A 21,370-nucleotide genomic window follows, 5' to 3' on the forward strand; every position below is an offset into this window, starting at 1 on the left:
GATCCTCATGCATGTTTTAGGAGCCTCAGTTTCTCTCCAAGTTTGACACCAGTGGTTTAGATGGTTTCTCATGTCCAGGTCTAACATTCTGTGAGTCTATAACTATGTCACTCAATGTCCTTTATGTACAGGATAAATATCTGCTTGAGTTTTAATTTCAGGAAAAATGTTGCCTCTGCCAATGAATCTGAATACTTTCATCAGCAGGAAACAAAGTTATAGAACAAAGTTCCCTTTTTTCCAGTGTGCTGGAAAACTGTTATGATCTCACTTCAGGCCCCACCAACAGCATCTCTTTGACTTCTTTCTGTGACCTCCACTTTCTGAGTGTTAAAATGGTTTTGTTGCTGTGTTCTGATCTGTAAGCCATTTTCATTTGTTTCAGTAGTAAGAAGAGTACAGATAATTTTTAGTAGTCTATCTCCACATGTATGTTGCACACATTGAAACTTATTTAAATGATTTTATTCTTTTCTCTTTATATTATTATGAACAGCCCAATGTCAAGAATTTTAGAAAACAAAAAAAATTTAAAAGCATTTAGTTTATATTAACAGTATATATAAAAATATTTATTCTGAAAAGTTACCCTATATTTACATTTCCCAAATTTAAGCTATAGAGTATAGAAATGCCAAGAAAAAATTTTAAAAGGTTTCTGATTCAAATGAGAGGCCTAGATGCTTTTGGTAGAATTAGTTTTAATTTTTCAGTGGACCAACATATGCTATTGAAAATCTGGTGAAATATCTTTCCTGCAAATATGAAAGTAAACATCATGTGCAGCTGCTTATTGGTTACTTTAGTCTGCATAGGCAATCTGTTTTATACTCTGAACATGGCTGATATAGAAGGCACAGCAACAAGCAGCAGAAACATGTCACTTCTGACTTTTCCCATATTATGCTATAATATCATGTGAAAATAATAAAAATGCCACTGCAATGTTTTTAAAAAGACATGAAAACCAGTGCTTGCAAGGCAGTATTCTAGGTTTATAAGTGCTTGGACCAAAAGATAAAACATTCCTATATAATTGTTCCTGCTTTTCTACAAAGTTCTTGCCAGTGTTTCTTTTATTGCACCGTTGAACATCAAATATTTGGTGCATGAGCACTAAAAATAATCTGAACTCTCTATGCATTTCCATTTCCCAAATGAATATTTGATAGTGCAAAATGTCAGTAGTCTCATAGTCATACATATTCAGTACAGTCTATTATCTTCAACATGCTTAGATGATGCACGAACCCTGGGAAATATCACTGCAATGGAAAATAGGAAGTAGCCAGATAAGTACAATGACTGACTCCTTCAGCTGGAATCTGAAAGGCAGGCAGGCAGGCAACATCTTTTACAGTTTTAAATGAAATGTGAATTCAAAATGTCCATAAGCTAATGTAAGATACAGTATTGGGTCTTTGATGCATAAATACAAGTATTACCTTGCTAGTTTTCGCAGAAATCAATATGAGCTAACAACTCTCTGTGCTGACTCGTTGGGTACTGCGCTTTACATTTGGGACACTCTAAGAAGCTCTCATCTAACAGATTGGAGCACTTTGGTGAATCAGTTTTTAACTTTTCCTCACGTTCTCCTGGGAAGAAGTCGGATGGCTGTATGTGGACATACTCCTGGAGTTGTTTCTGAAAAAAGAGATTTTCATCTGAAGCCACAGTGCATAAAAATACAAGGGGAGGTGGGCTTATAGCTGTCAGTATATACCTTTATTCCTGCAGATGGATTTTCTTGTGAACCTCTCCCTCATAGCATAATAGTGATGACTCCCTAGTAGCAGGGGAGCACCACTCACCCAAGAAGGAGTGGTGGTGGATCTCATCATTTTCATTTGAATTAAAATTCTTAGCCATGACCAATGGAGACCAATGCTGATTCAGTTTGTTAGAAGATAAGGAACAGATCCAGCAAGGGAGTACAGAATGCAAATCGATGGGTACATTTATAAGAGGTCACATTGAGTGTACACAGAGCACTTGTAAAACTAAAACCCTGTACTTTTATCATTTCCTCTGAGGAGGTTAGAAGACTCTATGAACCTTAAAACTCTGAACCAATGTTTAAGACACTCTGTGAAGACGATGGATGGGTCAGATACAAAAACAAGTGTAGAGAATGACTGGCAGATGACCGGAGACATTCCTGAATTTTAAAAATCACCTGGTCATGCACAGAAAACCAATGCATTTCATTTTAAAAATAAAATGTTAAGATCAATGCTGTACTAGATATTGGGTAGAGGGGAAGAGCACTGAGGAGAGGAAAAGGCAGAGAGACTAGGTGTTCTTGCCAGGCCTTACGACTCTGTAAGACTCCAAGCCTACAGTTTAGTTGTAAGAAATTTACAAGGTTACAACCAGGGGAAAACCAAAGTGCTTTAAGTGATTTGGATCATGATTCCCCATTTCCTGTCTCCCACCAAAATGCATAAATGGGAGCACCAAAACAGTGTCATGGCTGTGGGCTGCAGTCTTCATGTTATGAAAATGCCGTAAAATATCTCATTCAATTTTTTTAGCTCTCACTATCTAGGACAATGTTCTATACATGCTAGGTGCTTAATAAAATGTGTGTTAAACAGGTGAAATCAGTACCCTGGCTCCACCACCTAATAACTGACTGGGGGCAAATAATTTTCTCTTTCTGGGGAGGATATAAAATCTGGACATAGAATGGGACCTTTAGTCATTTCATCCAATCTCCTCATTTTAGAACTGAACAAACTAAGATCTAGAGAGGCAAGTGACTTGCCCAAGGTCAAAAAGCTAGTCAATGGAAAAGCTGGGATTTAAATCTCTCACTTCAAGTCCAACCCTTAATAACGTCCTTTGATGCTAAAATCCTATTAACCTAGAATCACAGTCAATAGCAGTCAGTCTGCTATTATACTTGTTCTGAAAATGTGAATTTGTTCCCAAATGATTGATATACTAGGGAACAATTTGAGCATAAAGTGAATTTCGACTATACTTATGTTCAGTTTCATCTTGGAGAAACAGCAAGAATGCAGAAAACTGCACTAGTTCATGATAACTCAGAAGCTGCCACCCCTTTGACTCCCATGTCTACAAGCAAACTTCAGGTCTTTTCCAAGGTAAATTGCTGTATTTCTTGTCTATTTTCTTATATAGTAAGAGTTATGGACAAAGGGGGGGCTCGTCCTACTCTTCACCCAACTACTCTACCTCCACTAAATCATCCCCCCTCTCACCAGCCATGGTTTCGAGCTGTTCTGGACTTCCTGGCCTGATGAGATTGCCCTCACACCTTTACCTGTGGCCTTTGCCAGCCCAGGCCTGGAGGGAACCAGGGTCTAGGCTGAGCAGCAGCCGAAGTCCGGGAACCCACTACTATTTACTGTAGTACTTATCTATTTCTTAACCATTTAACACGTATAAAACTGTGCACTGTTTTTATTATTCTTTCTAATGTGTCACTGACAAAGTTTTTGAGTGTTGTACTACTATACCCATTATTCCCATAAGCCTTTTATTGAGCAATTTTGCAGTGTGATGATTTTTAGGAACTCACGCATCATGGTATATGATGGCACTGACTATGTAAACTTCTTTCTCAGAAGTTACAGTTGAATATTTTGGGGTTTTAATTTTCCTTTTCCCCTAAAATTATTTTTGCTTTTAATCTTCATAGAACTCAAGGAATATTTTGGTTCACTTCCATTATCTGTTAAAAAAAAGTTTTGTGACTTTTTCAGTAGTTGCTGTAATCACAGACTTGTGTAAGATTGTTAACTGTTCCTTTAAAACATGACTGTTAGTGTCATGTCATGACTGTTGGGGCAGAGTTAGAATGGTCCCAGTAGGGTTCAGTCACACTGGTGGTGAGCCTTAGAACAGTGCTGTGGAAGTTAGGATGGTATAATGGGGTGCAGTTGTTGTGAAACAATGTTATGTGAGCAGTGTTCTGCAGAGTGTGACTATACCCCCAAAAAGGAGATAGATAGAGAGAGAGAGAGACGTATAACATATAACATAATCTCCTACTCATAAACAGATTGAGTTCTAAAAGTCTATAAATTGGTTGTGTGGAACTTGCCATACATTTCTCCATGAAAACATAGTAAAATGGTAACTAGTTCCCAGTCTAGTCCATAAAAACCTGCTGAACTCACAATGTAACTGAGATATCATAATAATAGTACTATTTCAACTCCACCTAATCATCATTTAAATGTTCCAATAGGAAAATGCATTCTGAGTTTCTCACAGGAACTCTGCAATCTCCCTCCTAATTTAAGTGGTTCTCCCAGTAGAAGCGTCTGGGGAGGGATTCTGCCATGTGTAAAGCATATATTCCTGGATATTGGCAATCTGTTAACTTTCTACATAGGAAGAGAAGACATTTCTCTAAATGAATATGTCTTGAATTGTAGAACAAAAGGCAGCTGTGTGCATAGAAGTGTGGGCTCTGGGCTCATGGTCTTACCTACATGGATTCTTCCTGGCCTGCCCCTCACTCAGCTCATACAGAAATATACCCCAAAAGGGTGAGATTACAGTTCAAAATGAAATACTATAACCTATATCTGATTGCTTACCACCTCAGGGAGGGGGGAGGGAAGGGAGTAAAGGAGGGATAAAAATTGGAACCCAAAACTATAAATAAAAAGTTTATTACTTTTTTAAAAAGAAATACTAGTTTTAAGTATTCAACACTCACCAAAGGCTCCAACCGTGTTATTTGTTCCCTTGCTCTTCTAAGCTCCTTAAGAACTCTATGCAATTGATGTTGCATGTTCTGACGATCAAGTTTTTCGTTTTCAAAATCTATAGTACAAGCTTGTATCTGGTAAATCCCAAAGACAAATAATTACAGTTACAAATATTATTGAAGTAATAATTACAGTATAGTTTTCCTCACTGTATATCCACATAACTGATAAATAATAAGCATTTATTATTTATAAATAGTAAACAAAAATCAGTTTAGTTCAGAGGAATATGAAAACAAGTTCCGATTAGTGAAAGCTATGGAATATCCAAGGAGGAAGATGACTGATTGCTTGAGGGAGGGATGAGGAGAGAAAAATATTTCCACTCTTTCCTGGTGGACTTAATTCTGTTTCTCTACTTCAAAACTGGGTACAAACTATCCCAAAGTGGACTTCTCATCTCTGGGTCTTCAGCTGCTTTTAAATTTTTTCTTTATTTAGGTCCATCCACAAACTCCAAGTGACCAAATAGGCATGCAGGTGTTGTCAGGGCTGGTCATTTGAGAAGGGCTGGATGGTCAAGCTAAGTCGACAAGTCTTTATTAAGTGTCTGCTATGTGTCAAGCACTGTGCCAAGTGCTGAAATGTTAGGAAAAATGTTTTCAGTTGGTCTTTGTGGAATTTGGGATGAAGAAAATGATTTAAGTTCCTTTATTTCCTCTATCTCAAACTTCATAAGAAGAAAAAAACCACACTCAACAGTAATGTATTTTTTCCTATAGGGTTATCCCTGATTTGGAATCAATAAGGAATAGAACACTGGGAATATTTGTCCCACTAGGTGCTTTTAAAGAGTGGAGAGACCTTTGCTTTTATTTGCCATTCCAAGAAAGCTACATTAGGGAACTTTCCCAAGATGGGAACTGATGAAGCAGCTGGAGCAGAAATCCCCATCTACTCCTATGGGTTACTGCTTAACAGAATTTACCAAGGGACATCTCTTTTCATCAGGTGCCTGGGTCTTCTCTCAAGCTAGTCCCAGCAGTGTATAATTGATATGGTCTACTTAAAAATTCAAAAAAATTCTCATGTACTTTGTAATAGTTGTCCACATGATATTGTAAAGATAAGGAAACCTTTAATCTTCAGTGATGGATCCATGTTAAAAAGAAAGTACAAGGAATACCTGTTGTTCCAATAAAGCCACCCTTGTGTGTTCCTCCTGTTGCTTTAGCAGAGATGTGTAGAGAAACTGGACCTACCACAGAGAGAGAAGAGCTACATTATAACAACAGAACCTTTCATCACCTCCAGGGGTTGGTATTTGAATTCACGCTCAAGCCAAAGGGACTTGTCTATGGAGAGCCATGTGGATGTAGCCAAAGGAAGAAGCTATTCTAATTTGCTCTTCTGACTATAACTTGGGGATGAGGATGGGGGTGGCAACATGACGATTGAGAAGGGGATGAATCACAGAATAGGAAGTGAATGAATAGCTTCTTGAATTCTATAGCAGCCACCACCACTACTTTAGTACCAACAGGAGGCTGCATTTACAAGGGGAAAGAAGGCTGAATCCAGAAAGAACCTGAGTTCAAATCCTATCTTTGATGCTCTTGCCCTGAGTGACCTTGGACACGTCCCTTAACTTTCCTGGGTTTCCTTTTCCTCATCTGTAAAATGTGGACCAGATGTCCTCTGAGGTCTCTTTCAGTTCCTCTCCTTCTCCCCCGCTTTTTTTAGTGGCGGGCCTAACCTTTGCCAATATCTCTCCAAGTGTGCTGGTTGGAAAAAGTGGGGAGGCGAGGTGCCCTCATCCACAATTACAGAGATTTTTCAAACACCACCACTCCTGTCACTCCCAAACAGGAAGACCCTGAAGAACTACTCACCTTCCCATTGATTCCTTCTGAAGTTTTTTATGAAAAGGCTGCTTTGTATTGTTAGTGAATCTCTACTGCAAGTAAGATAATGCTGAGAAGAATGTCCCACTAACCAACACCAAAGCAAGCTGCCCTGACTCTACTAAGTAATCTGGCACAGTCTGGGGATTACAGAGCCAGATAAATGCTCATGAGATGTGAATGCTGTGAAGGTCCTGAAATCTAGCTGCCAGCACACCAGAGAAACCATGAAGGGCTCACCTGAGACAACAGATCTTCAGACCTTCTTTTTTCTTCTTCAAGTTTCTCTCTGGCAAGTTCATTCTCTTTCTTTAGCTTCTGTATTTTCTCTGTTTTGTATTTGATATCTTCCCAATGTTGTACATCAGCTTCTCTTAGGGAAGACAAGAGGCTATTTAAATCTAAAACTTCTTTCTTGGTTTCTTCATATTTTGTTTGGACTTCATTAAGCTCAAAACTTAGCTGGGTTACAGTTTGCCGTTCAGCCTCCAGGTCCTTTTTGACATTCATCAAGAGATGGTTGTAGTATTTTTGTTTCTCCTCCTGAAGATAGCCTAGTACAAGGGACAGTAAGGAATACCTCATTTTAGCCAACCAATTTGGTCCTCAAACGTTGGCTTGAAAGCAAATTGCTACAAACCATGTGTTCCCACTGACTGCTACTATAACTGTGGTTCTTATTTCCACAAGTTCTCAGACCCAGTATGGAATTAGAAGCACACTTGAAAAGACAGCAAATCTTTATTTAAAAGATTATGTTCAGGGCAGCTAGGTGGTGCAGTGGATAGAGCACTGGCCTTGGAGTCGGGAGTACCTGAGTTCAAATCCGGCCTCAGACACTTAACACTTACTAGCTGTGTGACCCTGGGCAAGTCACTTAACCCCAATTGCCTCACTAAAAAAAAAAAAAAAAAAAAAAGATTATGTTCCCTTAGGATTAGTTCCAAGCATGACAGGGCCACATCATTTAAAGAGAGAATTCCCCTTTAGACATTCTCTGGGCTGCCATCACCATCTTAAGGGATTCCATCTGAAATCTAAAAATTACAGAGTAAGCTCGTGTTTATCAGTTTTCTGTGCTGACTGGAATAAGGTTCGTGCTTTGTTTAAGTAAAGGCTTTCTGCCTTCTGGTGGCTATTATCATTTTGAAGAGTGCTTTGTTCTGCTGAGATTGATTTTTTCTAAATTATTTATTTACAGCTAATTTCACTAGGAACGTCTGTACTCTCAATCTCTTGTGAGGATATAGGAATAAATAATGACCAAAGGAAAACCTAAAAGACCCATTTACATACTCTATTACTTCTGTAGAAGCAGATGTCCTTGAATTCACAGAATTCCAGAGGTGGAAGGGACCTCAGAGGCCCTCTATTTCCAACCTGCACTTGATCATGGTCCCCTTTATAATGTATTCAGCCAATGGCATCTCAGAGGGCAGCTCGGGGGCACCATAGTGTGTAGAGTGCCAGGCTTTGAGTCAACAAGAATCATTTTCCTGAGTTCAAATCTGGCCTCAGTCACTTACTAGCAGTGTGACCCTGGGCAAGTCACTTTACTGCTTGCCTCAGTTTCCTCATCTGTAAAATGAGCTGGATAAGGAAGTGGCAAACCACTCTAGTATCTCTGCCAAGAAAACCCTAAATGGATTCGTAAAGAGTTGGACATGACTTAAAAAAAAGACTCAATGGCAACAAAATGGTCGTCTCGGCTTTGCTGTTAAAAACTCTATTAAGCCCCTCCAAAAAAAAAAAAAAAAGAGCTCTATTAAGAAGTAACCCGGGAGGAGGGGGCAGCTAGGTGGCGCAGTGGATAGAGCACTGGCCCTGGAGTCAGGAGGACCTGAGTTCAAATCCGGCCTCAGACATTTAACATTTACTAGCTGTGTGACCCTGGGCAAGTCACTTAACCCTCATTGCCCTGCAAAACAAACAAACAAACAAAAAACCCCAAAATAATAACTAAAGAAGTAACCCAGGGGGCAGCTAGGTGTCACAGTGGAGAAAGCACTGGCCCTGGATTCAGGAGGACCTGAGTTCAAATCTGGACTCAGACACTTAACACTTACTAGCTGTGTGACCCTGGGCAAATCACTTAACCCTCATTGCCCTGCCCCCCCCCAAAAAAAACCCCCACCTATTTGGTACATTTTTACGAAAACATGCTCCAAGTCTTAATTATAGAAAAACTCACAGTTTATGTAGTGATTTAAAGTTTACGAAGTGCTTTCCTCACAAAAACCCTGTAAAATACATAGTGTAGGCTTTATTCTTCCCATTTTATAGATAAAGACAGTGAAGCTCAGATATATGAATGACTTTTCCATGGCTCCATAGCACAGTCAAGGATAGAACCCTACATTAGATGGTAGAGGTCCTTTCTGGTTCTCAAATCCTATGATTCTATGGGGAGGACTATATTAAAATTACTATTATGATAGTTTTCTTAAATGAGTTTAATGTTAATCTTATTACATTTTGGGGGAAGGGGCAAGGCAATTGGGGTTAAGTGACTTGCCCAGGGTCACACAGATAGTAAGTGTTAAGTGTCTGACGCTGGATTTGAACTCAGGTATTCCTGAATCCAGGGCTGGGCCTTTATCCACTGCGCCACCTAGCTGCCCCATGATAGTTTTTTTTTTTAACTTCATGCACAAAAACAGAAATAAGGGTGTGTGTGTGTGAACCTGAGAAGGCCAGAAGAATTAAAAATCAACATGGAAGTTTCCCTCTAGTCTAGGAAAAAACTTGGAGTCTGAGTCAAACAGCTCCAACTCTAATTAGTGAGGAAAACTTTTTTTTTTTTTTTGGCAGAGATAAGATGTCCAAGTCAAAGTCAACAAACTTGGAACTGGAAGTGAAAGGCAAAAAGAGATAGACTAGATTCTAGCTTCCTAAACTGTGGATTACAACCCCATGTGATGTTGCAAAAAATCTGGCAATGGTAAAAGGTTATATATGTCTATTTTATATACCTATATACCTGGGGTCAAGCTTACTCTCTTACAAAAAAACCACTCAGTACATATAGGTGGGAAATCAGGGAAAGCTTCCAAAAGGGAGTTTGGGGCAGAATTTTGAAGAATTAAAGAATCCTGGATTGGGAAAAAGGCTGGAGCAATGCTGAGAGGCAATGTGGTATTGAGAAAGGAGCGACAGACTTGGCCTCAGAAAAACCTAGGTTCAAATCCTGCCTCTGACGCTAGCCATGTGACCATGGGAAAGCTAATTAACCTTTCCGAGTCTGTTTCCATATTTCTATAATGGAAGCACTTTGTATTGTGTACTTCACAGGGTTGTTCTGAGGCTCAGATGAAATAATCAATGTTTATATAACAAGCCCTCTGCAAACATGTTAGCTATTGTTAATCCAAAATTGTAGTGACTAAATCTTTGCTTCATGCCTTTTTTTTTAGGTTAATGTTAAGGAAATCAAAAGGATTAGGGTGAGCTGGAATTACTAATGCCAGGATTGGTAACGTTCTCCTAGTTGCTTAGTTCTAACATACAACAGGACATCCTATTTGACAAATGATTTTGGAGAGCTTATTCTAAAAGAAATCTTTTGAATCAGCCTGACCTTCTTCGTCACTCTTTTTTGATTGCTGTTGGAGTGAATGAGTAGCTGCTTCCGACTGCTGTTCCAATTCAAAGATTTTTGCCATAAGTCCCCTCACATAGGCCTCTCGCTGCTGATCATATACAAGCCACTGCTGATTCTTCTCCAGAGCCTTTGAGTGAAGATGAAAAACAAAATAAATGAAATAGAAAAAGAGAAAAACAAAGGGGCCCAGATATTATTATAAAAAACACACACAGAAGAAAGCCCTTGGCACAGAAAAGAACTTAATTTGATCAAATAAGAAAATCTATTTAAAGAGCTTTGCAAACCATAAAGGGCTATATAAGTGCTTGCTTCACCAGCTATTTTGCCTCCTGTTTGACCCATGGCATGGAGGTGATTTCTAAAAATATTCCGCTTCAGAACAGAAAACCACATATACTTAGGCACATTTCCACATACTTGTGGTTGCTATAGTTAAATAATAGTGTCCTGAATTGAAAATGTCAACAACTTTGACAAATTTTGGTTTATACTTTAGACCTTGAGTTTGCGTAAGTAACTGAAATTTATTAGTCATTTGTACAAACTAGTAAGTGTGAGGGCTATATGGTTAAGTGTGAAGGGAGAAAAAGACTGTAATTCCATAAAAGAGATGAATTATGATACATTTATGTTTACAGTTGTTCAGGTCCAAGGAGAACAGTACCATAACTCAAAATACTAAGAAATCTACTATATGTGAGGGCATTTGGGGAAAGTTTTTTAAAAATTACATTTTGCTTTGCTAATATTAAAATGATTGCATTTATTGAGGAAATGCTGAGTGACTGCTAGCTAGTAAGGTAGCTCAAAAATGTGTCAGGTGATTTGAAGATAGACCAGAAATGAAAATTTACCAGGGAGAAATGCATAAATTACTACAACTGAATAAACCATGTACAAATAAAAAAGGGCTGACTATTCTGATGATCTGAGGCCTTCATCAGCATTGTTATTCCCCTAATATACCAATCAAAACCCAAGTCTTCTACTCTACTACAGCAGAGAAAGTGCTGGTAAGATGATCCTACAAAATAATGAAGATCTGGCACTTGGCCCTCCGGAAAACCCTATACAGTTGGGAGTGTATAGTGATCAGGTTCAGGGTGTGTCGTGGAGCCCGAACAGGATCTTCTGGGTTCATCTTGTGAGGGGAAGGGGAAGTGATTTGCCACTGAACTTTTCTGGCTCTGGGTCCAAGTGTTCTCCCAATGCAATGTTATCAACACTGAATGAATAGTAAGTAGAGTCTAGCAGATGCTATATCTGAACTGCACTGGTTTTAGTTCCTTTCATGGGGGAGGTGGAGTGGAAGATCAGAGTGGGAAAAATGTTTGGGGTGGAGAGAGAAGACAGCCCAGGGGACTTGGAGCTTGAAGATGTTTGAGAATAGTGTGAATCCAAGGTGATATGTACCCATTTGGATTCACAGTCATTGTTGAAAAAACCCTCTATTCACCATGCCCGCTCACATTCTCATCTCTGTGCCACCCAGGCAGGCCCAGATGTTAGCTTCTTCTGCCCTTCCCTTCCCTAGTAACCTTTGTAAATCTGGATGGATTGTTTAGAAATCCTCCTTTATCCTGTAAGTCTTCCTCTCGTATTCTCTCCAGCTTTTGGTCCTCATGAAACAGTTTCTGTTTGTTTGTTTTCCCTGAAGAAACTGCATTCTTTGCTCTGCCTCCTCATCCATGTTCCAGATCTTCTGACAATTTGTAGCCACGTTTTAACTAGAATGTGGCTCTCTAAATACAGCCAGCTCCACCCAGGCTTCACATTTAACCCTGGTCGTCTTCTTGCCTCTTGCCTTCCTGCCTCCCTCCCCTTTTCCACCTCTAGTTGTTGTTACTCAGTGGTTTCAGTTGTGTCTGACTCTTCGTGGCTCCAACTGGAGTTTTCCTGGGAAAGATACGGAAGTAGTTTTTCATGTCCTTTTCCAGCTCATTTTACAAATGAGGAACTGAGGCAAGCAGGGTTAAGTGACTTGCCCAAGGTCACACAGCTAGTAAGTATATGAGGACAGATTTAACTCAAATCTTCCTGACTTCAGGCTAAGCATTCTATTCGCTATGTCATCTAGCTACCTTCTACCTCTAGAACCATAATTAAATCACTACTGCCATTGCTTGAGAGAAGGAACATGGTATAAGGGAGAAGAACACTGGATATGAAATCAGAGGACCTGGGTTCAAATCCTGCCTTACTACTTGTGTGACCTTGGACAAGTTACTTGACCTCTCTGGGCCTCAGGTTCCTCACTTGCAAAATGCCCACTGGCATTTCAATCTTCAACACACTAAAACCAAACTCTTCTTATTTCCCCCTAAAGCAATTCTCCAAACTTTCTTTTTTTAGTACCACCATCTCCCCAGGAATTCAGAGTAGAAACCTTGGGGTGATCTTTTCCTCTTCACTCTCCCTTCCCCACTTATCCAATTAGTTTCTAAAAACCTGTCAATTCTGTCTCCATTTTATCTCTTGCAAGTATTCCCTTCTCTTTACTCGTGGCACCCCGATTCTTCACCTAAATCTTCACCTGACCTCTTCTTTTGCATCTCTCTTCATCGCCTAGACTAGCTATCATCTTTATATCAACTGTGATCTTTGTATTTATATTTTTAATCTTTCCCTCTGTACTAACATTCTCCTCTTCCTCCACCAGCAAACATGCCCCAAACCTCCAAACCTAAAGATCTTTCTCCCCCTGCTCTTCCCTCAAGTGATCATCCCATGTCTCCCCTCGTCACCACCAAACTTATAGAAGTGTAGGCTACTCACTGGATCCACACCCTTGCTATCTGTGGACACTCTGGCTTCTACCCCCGACCTGTTTTATTGAAGTCACTCTCTCTCGAGTTACCAATACCCTTTCTATGGCTAAATCTAATGGCCTTCTCTCTGTCTTCGTAGTTAGCCCCTCTGTACCAGCTGACACTGACTACCTCTCTGAGATGGTCTCCTTCCTTCACTTCTGTAACAGTGCATCCCCCCCCACCCCCGTTCTTCTGCTACTTTGCCTGCCTCCTCTGATGGCTCTTCTTCCTTGTCCCATGCTCCAAATATAGTCATTTAGTGATCATATGGCACAGAGGCTAGAATGACTTAGAGTCAGGCGGACCCAAGTTCAAATCCCACCTTAGATATTTACTAGCTTTGTGATCAAAGGCAAATCACTTAATTTCTCTGAAATTCAATTTCCTCATCTGTAAAATGGGGGAAAGCACTTCTGCTCCATCCATCTAATGGCTGTTATGAGGAAAGAGCTTTGCACAATTTAAAGTGCTTTGGAAATGTGAATTGTTATTATTCCCAAAGTTGACCTCAGTCCTTTCCCCTCTATATAATTTACCTCTTGGTAATCCTGCTTACTCATGGCATCTCTAGTGTCTCTAGATGATTACCAAATCTCTATCTTTTTCTGACCTCTTAACCAAAGTTCCAGTCCTCTATTTCTCCCTCCTGACACCTCATATTCAACATGAACAAAACTAATCTTTCGTTCCAAACCCATTCCTCCTCCTGACTTCTCCATTTCTGTTATTGGCATCATCCAGTTCCCCAGTCTTGAAGCCTAGGAGTTAGTGACTCCTTCTTCTCTCTCATTCCCTACATCCAATGAATTGCCGAGACCTACAGACTAGGGGATGACAATGAGAATGGGAAAGGAAAGGGGAAGATTTAAGAGACACTACTGAAATTGAATCATTAGACTTTAGATGGGGGAAGGGAAAAACAGGAACTGAAGATGACTGAGGTTTCAGAACCTTATAAAATATGAAGTCATTTATCATATTACATCATGTGATTTATAGCCGAGCTTTAAAACAAATACTGTTATAGGAAACAGTGTGATGAATCCAACAAGGGCATTAGTGGACTAAACAAAAGAGGGACATACAAATATGGGTGTGTGGATTTGAGATCTTTTTTAAGGCTCCTGTTTCACAATAGTAGTATAGCTAAGAGGATCTTGTAAAATGGGACAAATGTATTAACCATCTGTAGTTGAAATGGGTAGTGGATCTTGATGTCACCAATAAAAGTTTAAAACAAGATAAATTGCTTTTCTTATTGTTTAGAACAGTGTCGTATTAAAATTTAGATCTATATTTGCTATTACTCTTAGAAACCCTAGGCAAGGGAGAATACACATTGTAAATTTTCAAAGGCTCTTCTGTCAGTAGCTGGGCACCCTTCTAATTACCTTTAGTGCTCTGGGCACCCACTTTGGAAAAAGGGTGGACAGATTGGGGTTGAAGGAGGGAATGGCTGTACTACTGGATAGATGAATAATGAGAGAGAGAGAGAGAGAGAGAGAGAGAGAGAGAGAGAGAGAGAGAGAGAGAGAGAGAGATATCGCAAGAGCTATTTGGAAAGGTAGAGATGGCTCTGTTAGGTGGTACTAAAACATATGAGGTTCTTATGCAGACATAAATTAATTCATAATCCTTACCACATATACATCAAGACAGAACAATGCACTCTCTCCTTCCTTTTACATACACATCTCTCAGACTGTCACTGTATTAAAATTTCTCTTATCCTTCTAGTTTATCCTTGAAGTTCGATATAAGATGTTGGTCTAAACCTATTTTATGTTAAACTGCTTTGCAGTTTTCCCAGCATTTCATGTTAAATAGGGAGTCACTGGACTCCCTGTTCAATAGGTTCTTTTTGCTTACCTTGTTTCATTGATCTACTCTTCTCTTTAACTAACATTACATAGTTTTGATAATTATCACTTTGCAATTGTCTGAGATCTGGTAATGCTTTGTCCTTTCCAGATCTAATTTCAGTGAGATGAGAAAATGGGAAGGATCTGTGATTTTGCCAGCATGAGGAGTTCCTACTGTCGAAATTTCCTCTTTGAATATAGACCATAGATCATAACCCACCTAATAATAAATAAATCTTTATAGTGTTGTCTGTGGCACAAAGAACTTAAGTGATTTGTCCACGGTCACATAGCTAGTGTTAGAGACAGGATTTGAACCCAGGTCTTCTTGACTCCAAGATACTACATCATGCTGCCTGATTTAACTTGTATAAAAATGTCATGGGAGGTTTGAGGGGACAGGGAGTAGAGAGAAGAGGAGAAGTAAAATTGAAGTTTTTTTTTTAAGATATAGGCTGGTGTACTTGCTTTCTTTAGTTCCTGGAAAAATTCTAGAACACTTTTTTTTGGTGAGGCAATTGGGTGTTAAGTGACTTGCCCAGGGTCACACAGTTAGTAAGTGTTAAGTGTCTGAGGTCAGATTTGAACTCAGGTCCTCCTGAATCCAGGGCCAATGCTTTATCCACTGTGCCACCTAGCTGCCCCCTATAGAATTTTCATGTAAGAAAAAAATCAGGGGAATCAAATCAACCTTAAATTTCAGCAAAGCATCTGCAAAGTCTCTCATGAGATTCTTATGGGCAACTTGGAGAGGTAGGGACTGGAAGGTAGCAATTAGATGCATTTGAAACTGGCTGCATGATCAGACCCAAGAAGTGGTGATTATCAAATCTGTATCAAGTTGGAGGAAATAGTGGAGTGTAATTGGCATCTGGCTCTGTTCTGTTCAATTCTTTTTCCAATGACTTGAATAAAGATATAATTACTTGTCAAGTTTGCAGATGACACAAAGCTAGGAAGTCTGGCTAATTAATGTTGGATTTTTATTTGCTGAATTTGTTGAATGAAAGGGAATCTAAAAGGATCCAAGATGTTAGAATGATGGGCACAATCTAATAAATTTAAATTTAATAGAGACAAGTATAAAGATATACACTATAGTTAAGAAATCAACTGGACAGAGGCAGTATGATAAAAAAAGTTTATGTGAAAAAGATATGAGGATTTCAGTGGACTGCAAGCTCAAGGTGTCAACAAGGTGACATGGCAGCCATAAAACCGAATGCTATCTTAGGCTGCCTTAATAAAACAAAGTATCCAGAATGAGGGAAATTAGAGTCCTGCTGTACTGTCTTGGCCACACTATATCTGGTATATTTTCACTTCAGCCATGTTTGGGGAATTATGAAGGAACTTTGGAGAAAAGAAGATTTAGGGGGACATAATAGCAATGCTTAGTTAATGAAAGGCTGTCATATAGAAGACGGATTGAACTTGTTTGGTTTGAACTAGAAGGCAGAACTAAGAGCAATAGGGGGAAGTTACAGAGTCAGATTTAGGCTCCACGTGAGGAAAAACTTAACAATGAGAGCTGAACAAAGGTGAAATAAAAATCCCCAAATGTCAGTGAACTTGCCATAACTGGATGTCTGCAGGGGAAGGCTACACAGACATTGTCAGAGACATGACAGAGGAGTCGGGCTAAATAAATATAGGGAGTCAGTGCTTACAGAATGAGAACTGATCTGACTCCCATACTTCCTAGAAACTGATCTGCCAATGAATCCTGTCCACCTAGCCATAATTGTGAAAGATACTGTCTTCTGTTCTCTAATTTTTAATGGTGTCTCATACACATATATTTATACACATTTGTGTACAAATATGTATAAACATGCATACACACATATACATATATACTATACACACATAAATGTGTGTCACCTTGATTTGGAGCTTATTGTGATGTATAAGATGTTGGTTTAAATCTATTTTCTACTAAACTACTTTGCATTTTTCCCAGTACTTCATGTTAAATAGGGAGTTACTGGACTTCTTTCTATTTGATAGCTTCTTTTGCATATCCTGTTTCATCGATCTACTCTTTTTAACCAATATTAAATAGTCTTGATAATTATCATTCCATAATAGTTTGAAATCTGATAATGCTTTGCTCCTTCCTTATGGTCTTTTTTCATTGTCCCTCAAGATGCAAGACCTTTAGTCTTAAAAAAATTAGTTTTAATATTTTGTTTAATTCTATAAAATTGTTATTAGTTGGATTAGTATATTACAAATCTACAAATTAATTTAAGTATCACTTGCTATGAGCATAGCAAGGAAGAAAAACAAAACCACCCATATAGGCCTTTCCAGCCTTTTCCAGCTTGGCGGGACCCACTGGCATTTATGCTTCATTGGATACCTCAGGTCCTGGGGTCATCCTCACATTGTAAGGCACAAGAATAGGACATTACTTTATCCAGTGCTTAGCACAGAGCTTGTGCATCACATAGTTGGTGCTTAATGGACACTTATTGGCTGACTCTAGGGTAGGCAAACCTTAATGCATTAAATCAATGAACAGTTGTTTTATGTTAGAATGGGATTGGAACCACATTGCCTAACAGACACAAATGAAATTTTCTGTGGTAAGTATGACAAATATAATAGATTTGTGCTAATCAGCTGAGGGCTAGAAAATTTCAGAAAAGCTTGATTTCAAGGATGTTTTAAAAGAAAATAAACATGGATCACTATCTCCTGGGTCAGAGCAAACAGATGAAGGATGGAGAAGACCACTGTACAAATTAAGTAAGGAGAGTTGAAGGACCATCTAGTAAGGAATATCCATGCCCATGAAGGCATATGCACAAATGCATAGGGAGAAGACAATATAACTGAAGAATGGCTAAATTGTGGTCAGAAGAATATATAAAGTAGCACTTTTGGGTGGTGTTTAATGTTATGTTATATCCCTGCAAAAATCAACCAAACTAAGTTGGGTTCAGAGTGTGGGTGGGTCATTCCCTCATCGAGCTAAATCACATGGGAAATAAAACAGTACCAATACTTATATCAAAAAGCATGTCTCTGAGAGGGTGCAGAGGTAGGTAGGATGGAGATAATTACTGGAAGGGAAACCACAGCTAATAATCTAGTGCAATCCTCTCATTTTACAGAGGAGGACATTGAGGAACTGACCACAGACACATAGCTAAGTCGATGTTGTAGTGAGGATGAGAATCAAGGACTTCTAATTCTTAGGGAAGGGCTCTTTCTACAATATCACACTGCCTTTTGCTTCACATAAAAGATTCAAAATGATGGCTGAACTCATCTCTAATCATTTGTATATACTGCTAACAGGTTAGCTGATAAAACACTGAATCAATATTTTTAGCAATCACCATTGCCATTAGGTAGCATCTAGAGGGATGGTGCCTGATTATCAAAATATTTAGTTCCAACTATCATTCCACTGTAGAGTTCACATCTAAGATCCTAAGTGCTTTTGACCTAGACAGATGTAAACTCTTATAGTGTTCCCAATAAAGAATGACCATGGGCTACACAATGGAGGATTTAATAGTATGGATTCTCTTTGCATGTTACCATGTTCTCTGACAATTTATTGGGGTGAATTCTTTGGCTTTGTGTTCTTAATTCAAGAAATTCTGAGCCCAGCTTTAGGCATATATCAGCCATTCAAAGATAATGTGTGCCTCTAGCACTATATTGAATGCTCAGTGTCTTGCCACAGTTGCTCCTATGCATAGTCCCAGAACTGCTCTACCTTAAGATCATAGGAATCAGAGTTAAAAGATCTTAAACATCTAGTCTATGCCCTTTATTTTGAAGATAATAAAACTGATGTCCATAGAGATTAAATGATTTGAACAAGTCTACACCAGCAATAATTTGGACATATGTCCTGTGACTCCAGTTCCAAAGCTTTTTTCTACCATACCATTCTGGCTCTTCTGATAATCAAGAATGCTAAGTTCAGATATTTTTAGTCTTAAGGGTTCCTGATTAATTAATATGTCTGGACAGGTTCAATACTGGTGGGGGGTGCAAATGGAGGGGGGAAGAGAAGTTGGAACACAAAGTTTTTTAAAAATTGATGTTAAAATTTTGTTTTTACATATATTTTGGAAAATAAAATTCTATTAAAAAAATACTGCTGGGCCTGAATAGCCACCAAGTAGTTAGCAGTCAGTAATAATATTGAGTCAGATCCAGTGATACCAAGGGAGACTGTCTTGTTTTAGCATTTGATGCACCTTTGACATAGCAGTACAGTATGTAGCCATAGCCAGTCAATTCAGACTGGAGATTAAATCTGGATTAGCATTTGTGGCATTGACAGCCTTACTGGGATTATACCAGTTACAATTCAGATGTCATAGTGTTAAAGCCATCTTTGAATAATAGTCCACCACCAATGGTATGTTGTTCTCATTTCCATAGACTGAAACATCAGGTTTATACCTTCACATGGTAGAGTAGGGGGAGAAGCAATGACTTTCGGACTTAATCAAGCCTTTGTCTGAACGTGGGTGATGCACTGAGGTAATAACACACACAAGACTACTAAAATGCATAATGATTTAAAGTCTTGAAAAGCAATATCCTAAGAGGCCACAAGATGGTGGTATTATTCTAGAAAAGGAGAAAATCTCTTTCTCCTCACTGGTTTATCTCTGTTTAGTCTTAGATTCATAGATCGAAAGAATCATTAGGACAGAAATAGACCTTAGAGGTGATCCAGATCTATCTTCTTGTGTCTTTCTTTCCTTTCCCCTTAAGTGCCTATAATATAGAACTATTTAAAAAAATATATTGATGAATTTTGTCTAAAAGTACAGCTAAATAAAATGCTTTTATTTTTTTTGTGCTAAAAACCCCCACACAAACAAAAACCTTTATGTGACCCTATACAGGTTAGTGGTTCTAGACAGAAAAAAATGTTGCCAAACCTTCAGAGTAAGTAATGATTGCAGAATTACTTCTATGGAGGTCATGTTATGTGAGTCAGACTTTACAAACATTCAAAGAATTGTACAGCTGAATTTTTAGGGAGGCAATCATTAACACCCAAGGCTTTCCATGGATTAACCTAGTCTTAACAAAATAAAAAAATATATATATTGGGAATCATCTAAAAGGATCATGTAGGAACTTTGAGAGGGCTGTGGAGGCAAGAATTGCAGTCTAGCTAATTAATGGTGTTAGTGAATGACCAACAATAGGAATTATATTCCTATTCTATTTTCTTTTGGGGTTTTAATATTATATATAATATAGAATTAATTTTTATATTCAATATCTGTTGATATTCAAATAAAGGGAAATCAGTACTATGACCCTTCAAACAGCTATTTGGTGGGAGTGGATAATTTTTACTATTGAAGGTCATTGCAAGATTAGAGAGCAAAAGAGGTTCAATATGATCTCAAAAATAAGCAATAAATATCAAAACAGACCAAAGAATGTCTCTGTTCAATAAACAATAAATTTCCCAGTACAATAAAAAACCCTAGTTGTTTTTTGGAAAAAAAAAGATAATTAGAAAGATATCCCAAGAAACTTCTGGAATGTATGAGAGAAGCAGGGCAGAATAAAAGATAATGCAATAGATATATAATGGTGCTCTCTGGATAAATCAAACTTGTATGTACAAATTTTTGCAGCATTTTCTTAGGTAAGCACTTTACAATAGTGTAGATAACACCATGCTAACGTGTTTGCTGATTACAAAAAAACAGCAAACATTTCATTCATCAGTGTAAGAAAAAACCCATGGGATTTTTCCTCTTACAAGTTGTTTCCCATGCACATTAGAAGTTCATGAGTCACACAACAGAGAATTTCTATTATTTAAAATTTAAAAGCTTTTCTAGGAAAAAAAATCAATGCTACTAAAATAAGAGGAAAAAATTAGTAAGTGTAGGAAAACTTTGCATCAAATCTCTCTGATATAAATCTGATATCCAAGATCTGTAGGAAATTGAAGCAAATCCATTAGACTAACAGCTACTCCCCACTAAGTAAGTGGTCAAAGGATGTGAACGAAATTCTCAAAAGAACAACATACTACCATGAGGAAAAAGAAGCACTCCAAGTTACTTAAAAGAGAAATGCAAATTAAAACAACTGTGAGGTTTCTCCTCACATTTATCTACTTGGCAAGGATGATTAAAAAACAAAAAGAAACTCTTATTGGGGGGGAATATGGGAAGATAGTCACACTAATGTCTGTTCATGGAGCTGTAAAATGGTCCAACTCTCCGTGTGTGTGTGTGTGTGTGTGTGTGTGTGTGTGTATCTATTTCTCTATCTTATAGCTCCATTTCACTATCCCTGTAACTTTCCAAACCAAATCACCCATCCCTGACCGCCAATCCTTTACAATAAAAATGTTTTAAATAATTAATACTAGCCAACTAAAAATGTTACAGCATTTACTATGTGGCTTGCCACACTGTGCTGAACACTTTATAATGATTTCCTCATTTGATCCTTACAACAACCTCAGAGGTAGATACTGTTATTA

General features: G+C 38.4%; 1 protein-coding gene across 1 annotated transcript in view; it reads right to left on the reverse strand.

Annotated features, from left to right (window-relative positions):
• Positions 1–503: 503 nt before the first annotated feature.
• The window catches only part of CEP55 (centrosomal protein 55), a 34,593-nt gene continuing 13,726 nt past the window's right edge, over positions 504–21,370 (reverse strand). The window contains exons 5-9 of the mRNA XM_043987609.1: positions 10,173–10,323; positions 6,836–7,149; positions 5,878–5,949; positions 4,700–4,825; positions 504–1,647 (exon numbers count right to left, since the gene is read on the reverse strand). Of these exons, the coding sequence (XP_043843544.1) occupies positions 1,450–1,647; positions 4,700–4,825; positions 5,878–5,949; positions 6,836–7,149; positions 10,173–10,323 (861 nt within the window). The 3' untranslated portion in view covers positions 504–1,449. The remainder of the gene's footprint in view (positions 1,648–4,699; positions 4,826–5,877; positions 5,950–6,835; positions 7,150–10,172; positions 10,324–21,370) is intronic.

This window comes from Dromiciops gliroides, chromosome 2 (genome assembly GCF_019393635.1).
Source record: "Dromiciops gliroides isolate mDroGli1 chromosome 2, mDroGli1.pri, whole genome shotgun sequence".
Lineage (NCBI taxonomy): Eukaryota > Metazoa > Chordata > Mammalia > Microbiotheria > Microbiotheriidae > Dromiciops > Dromiciops gliroides.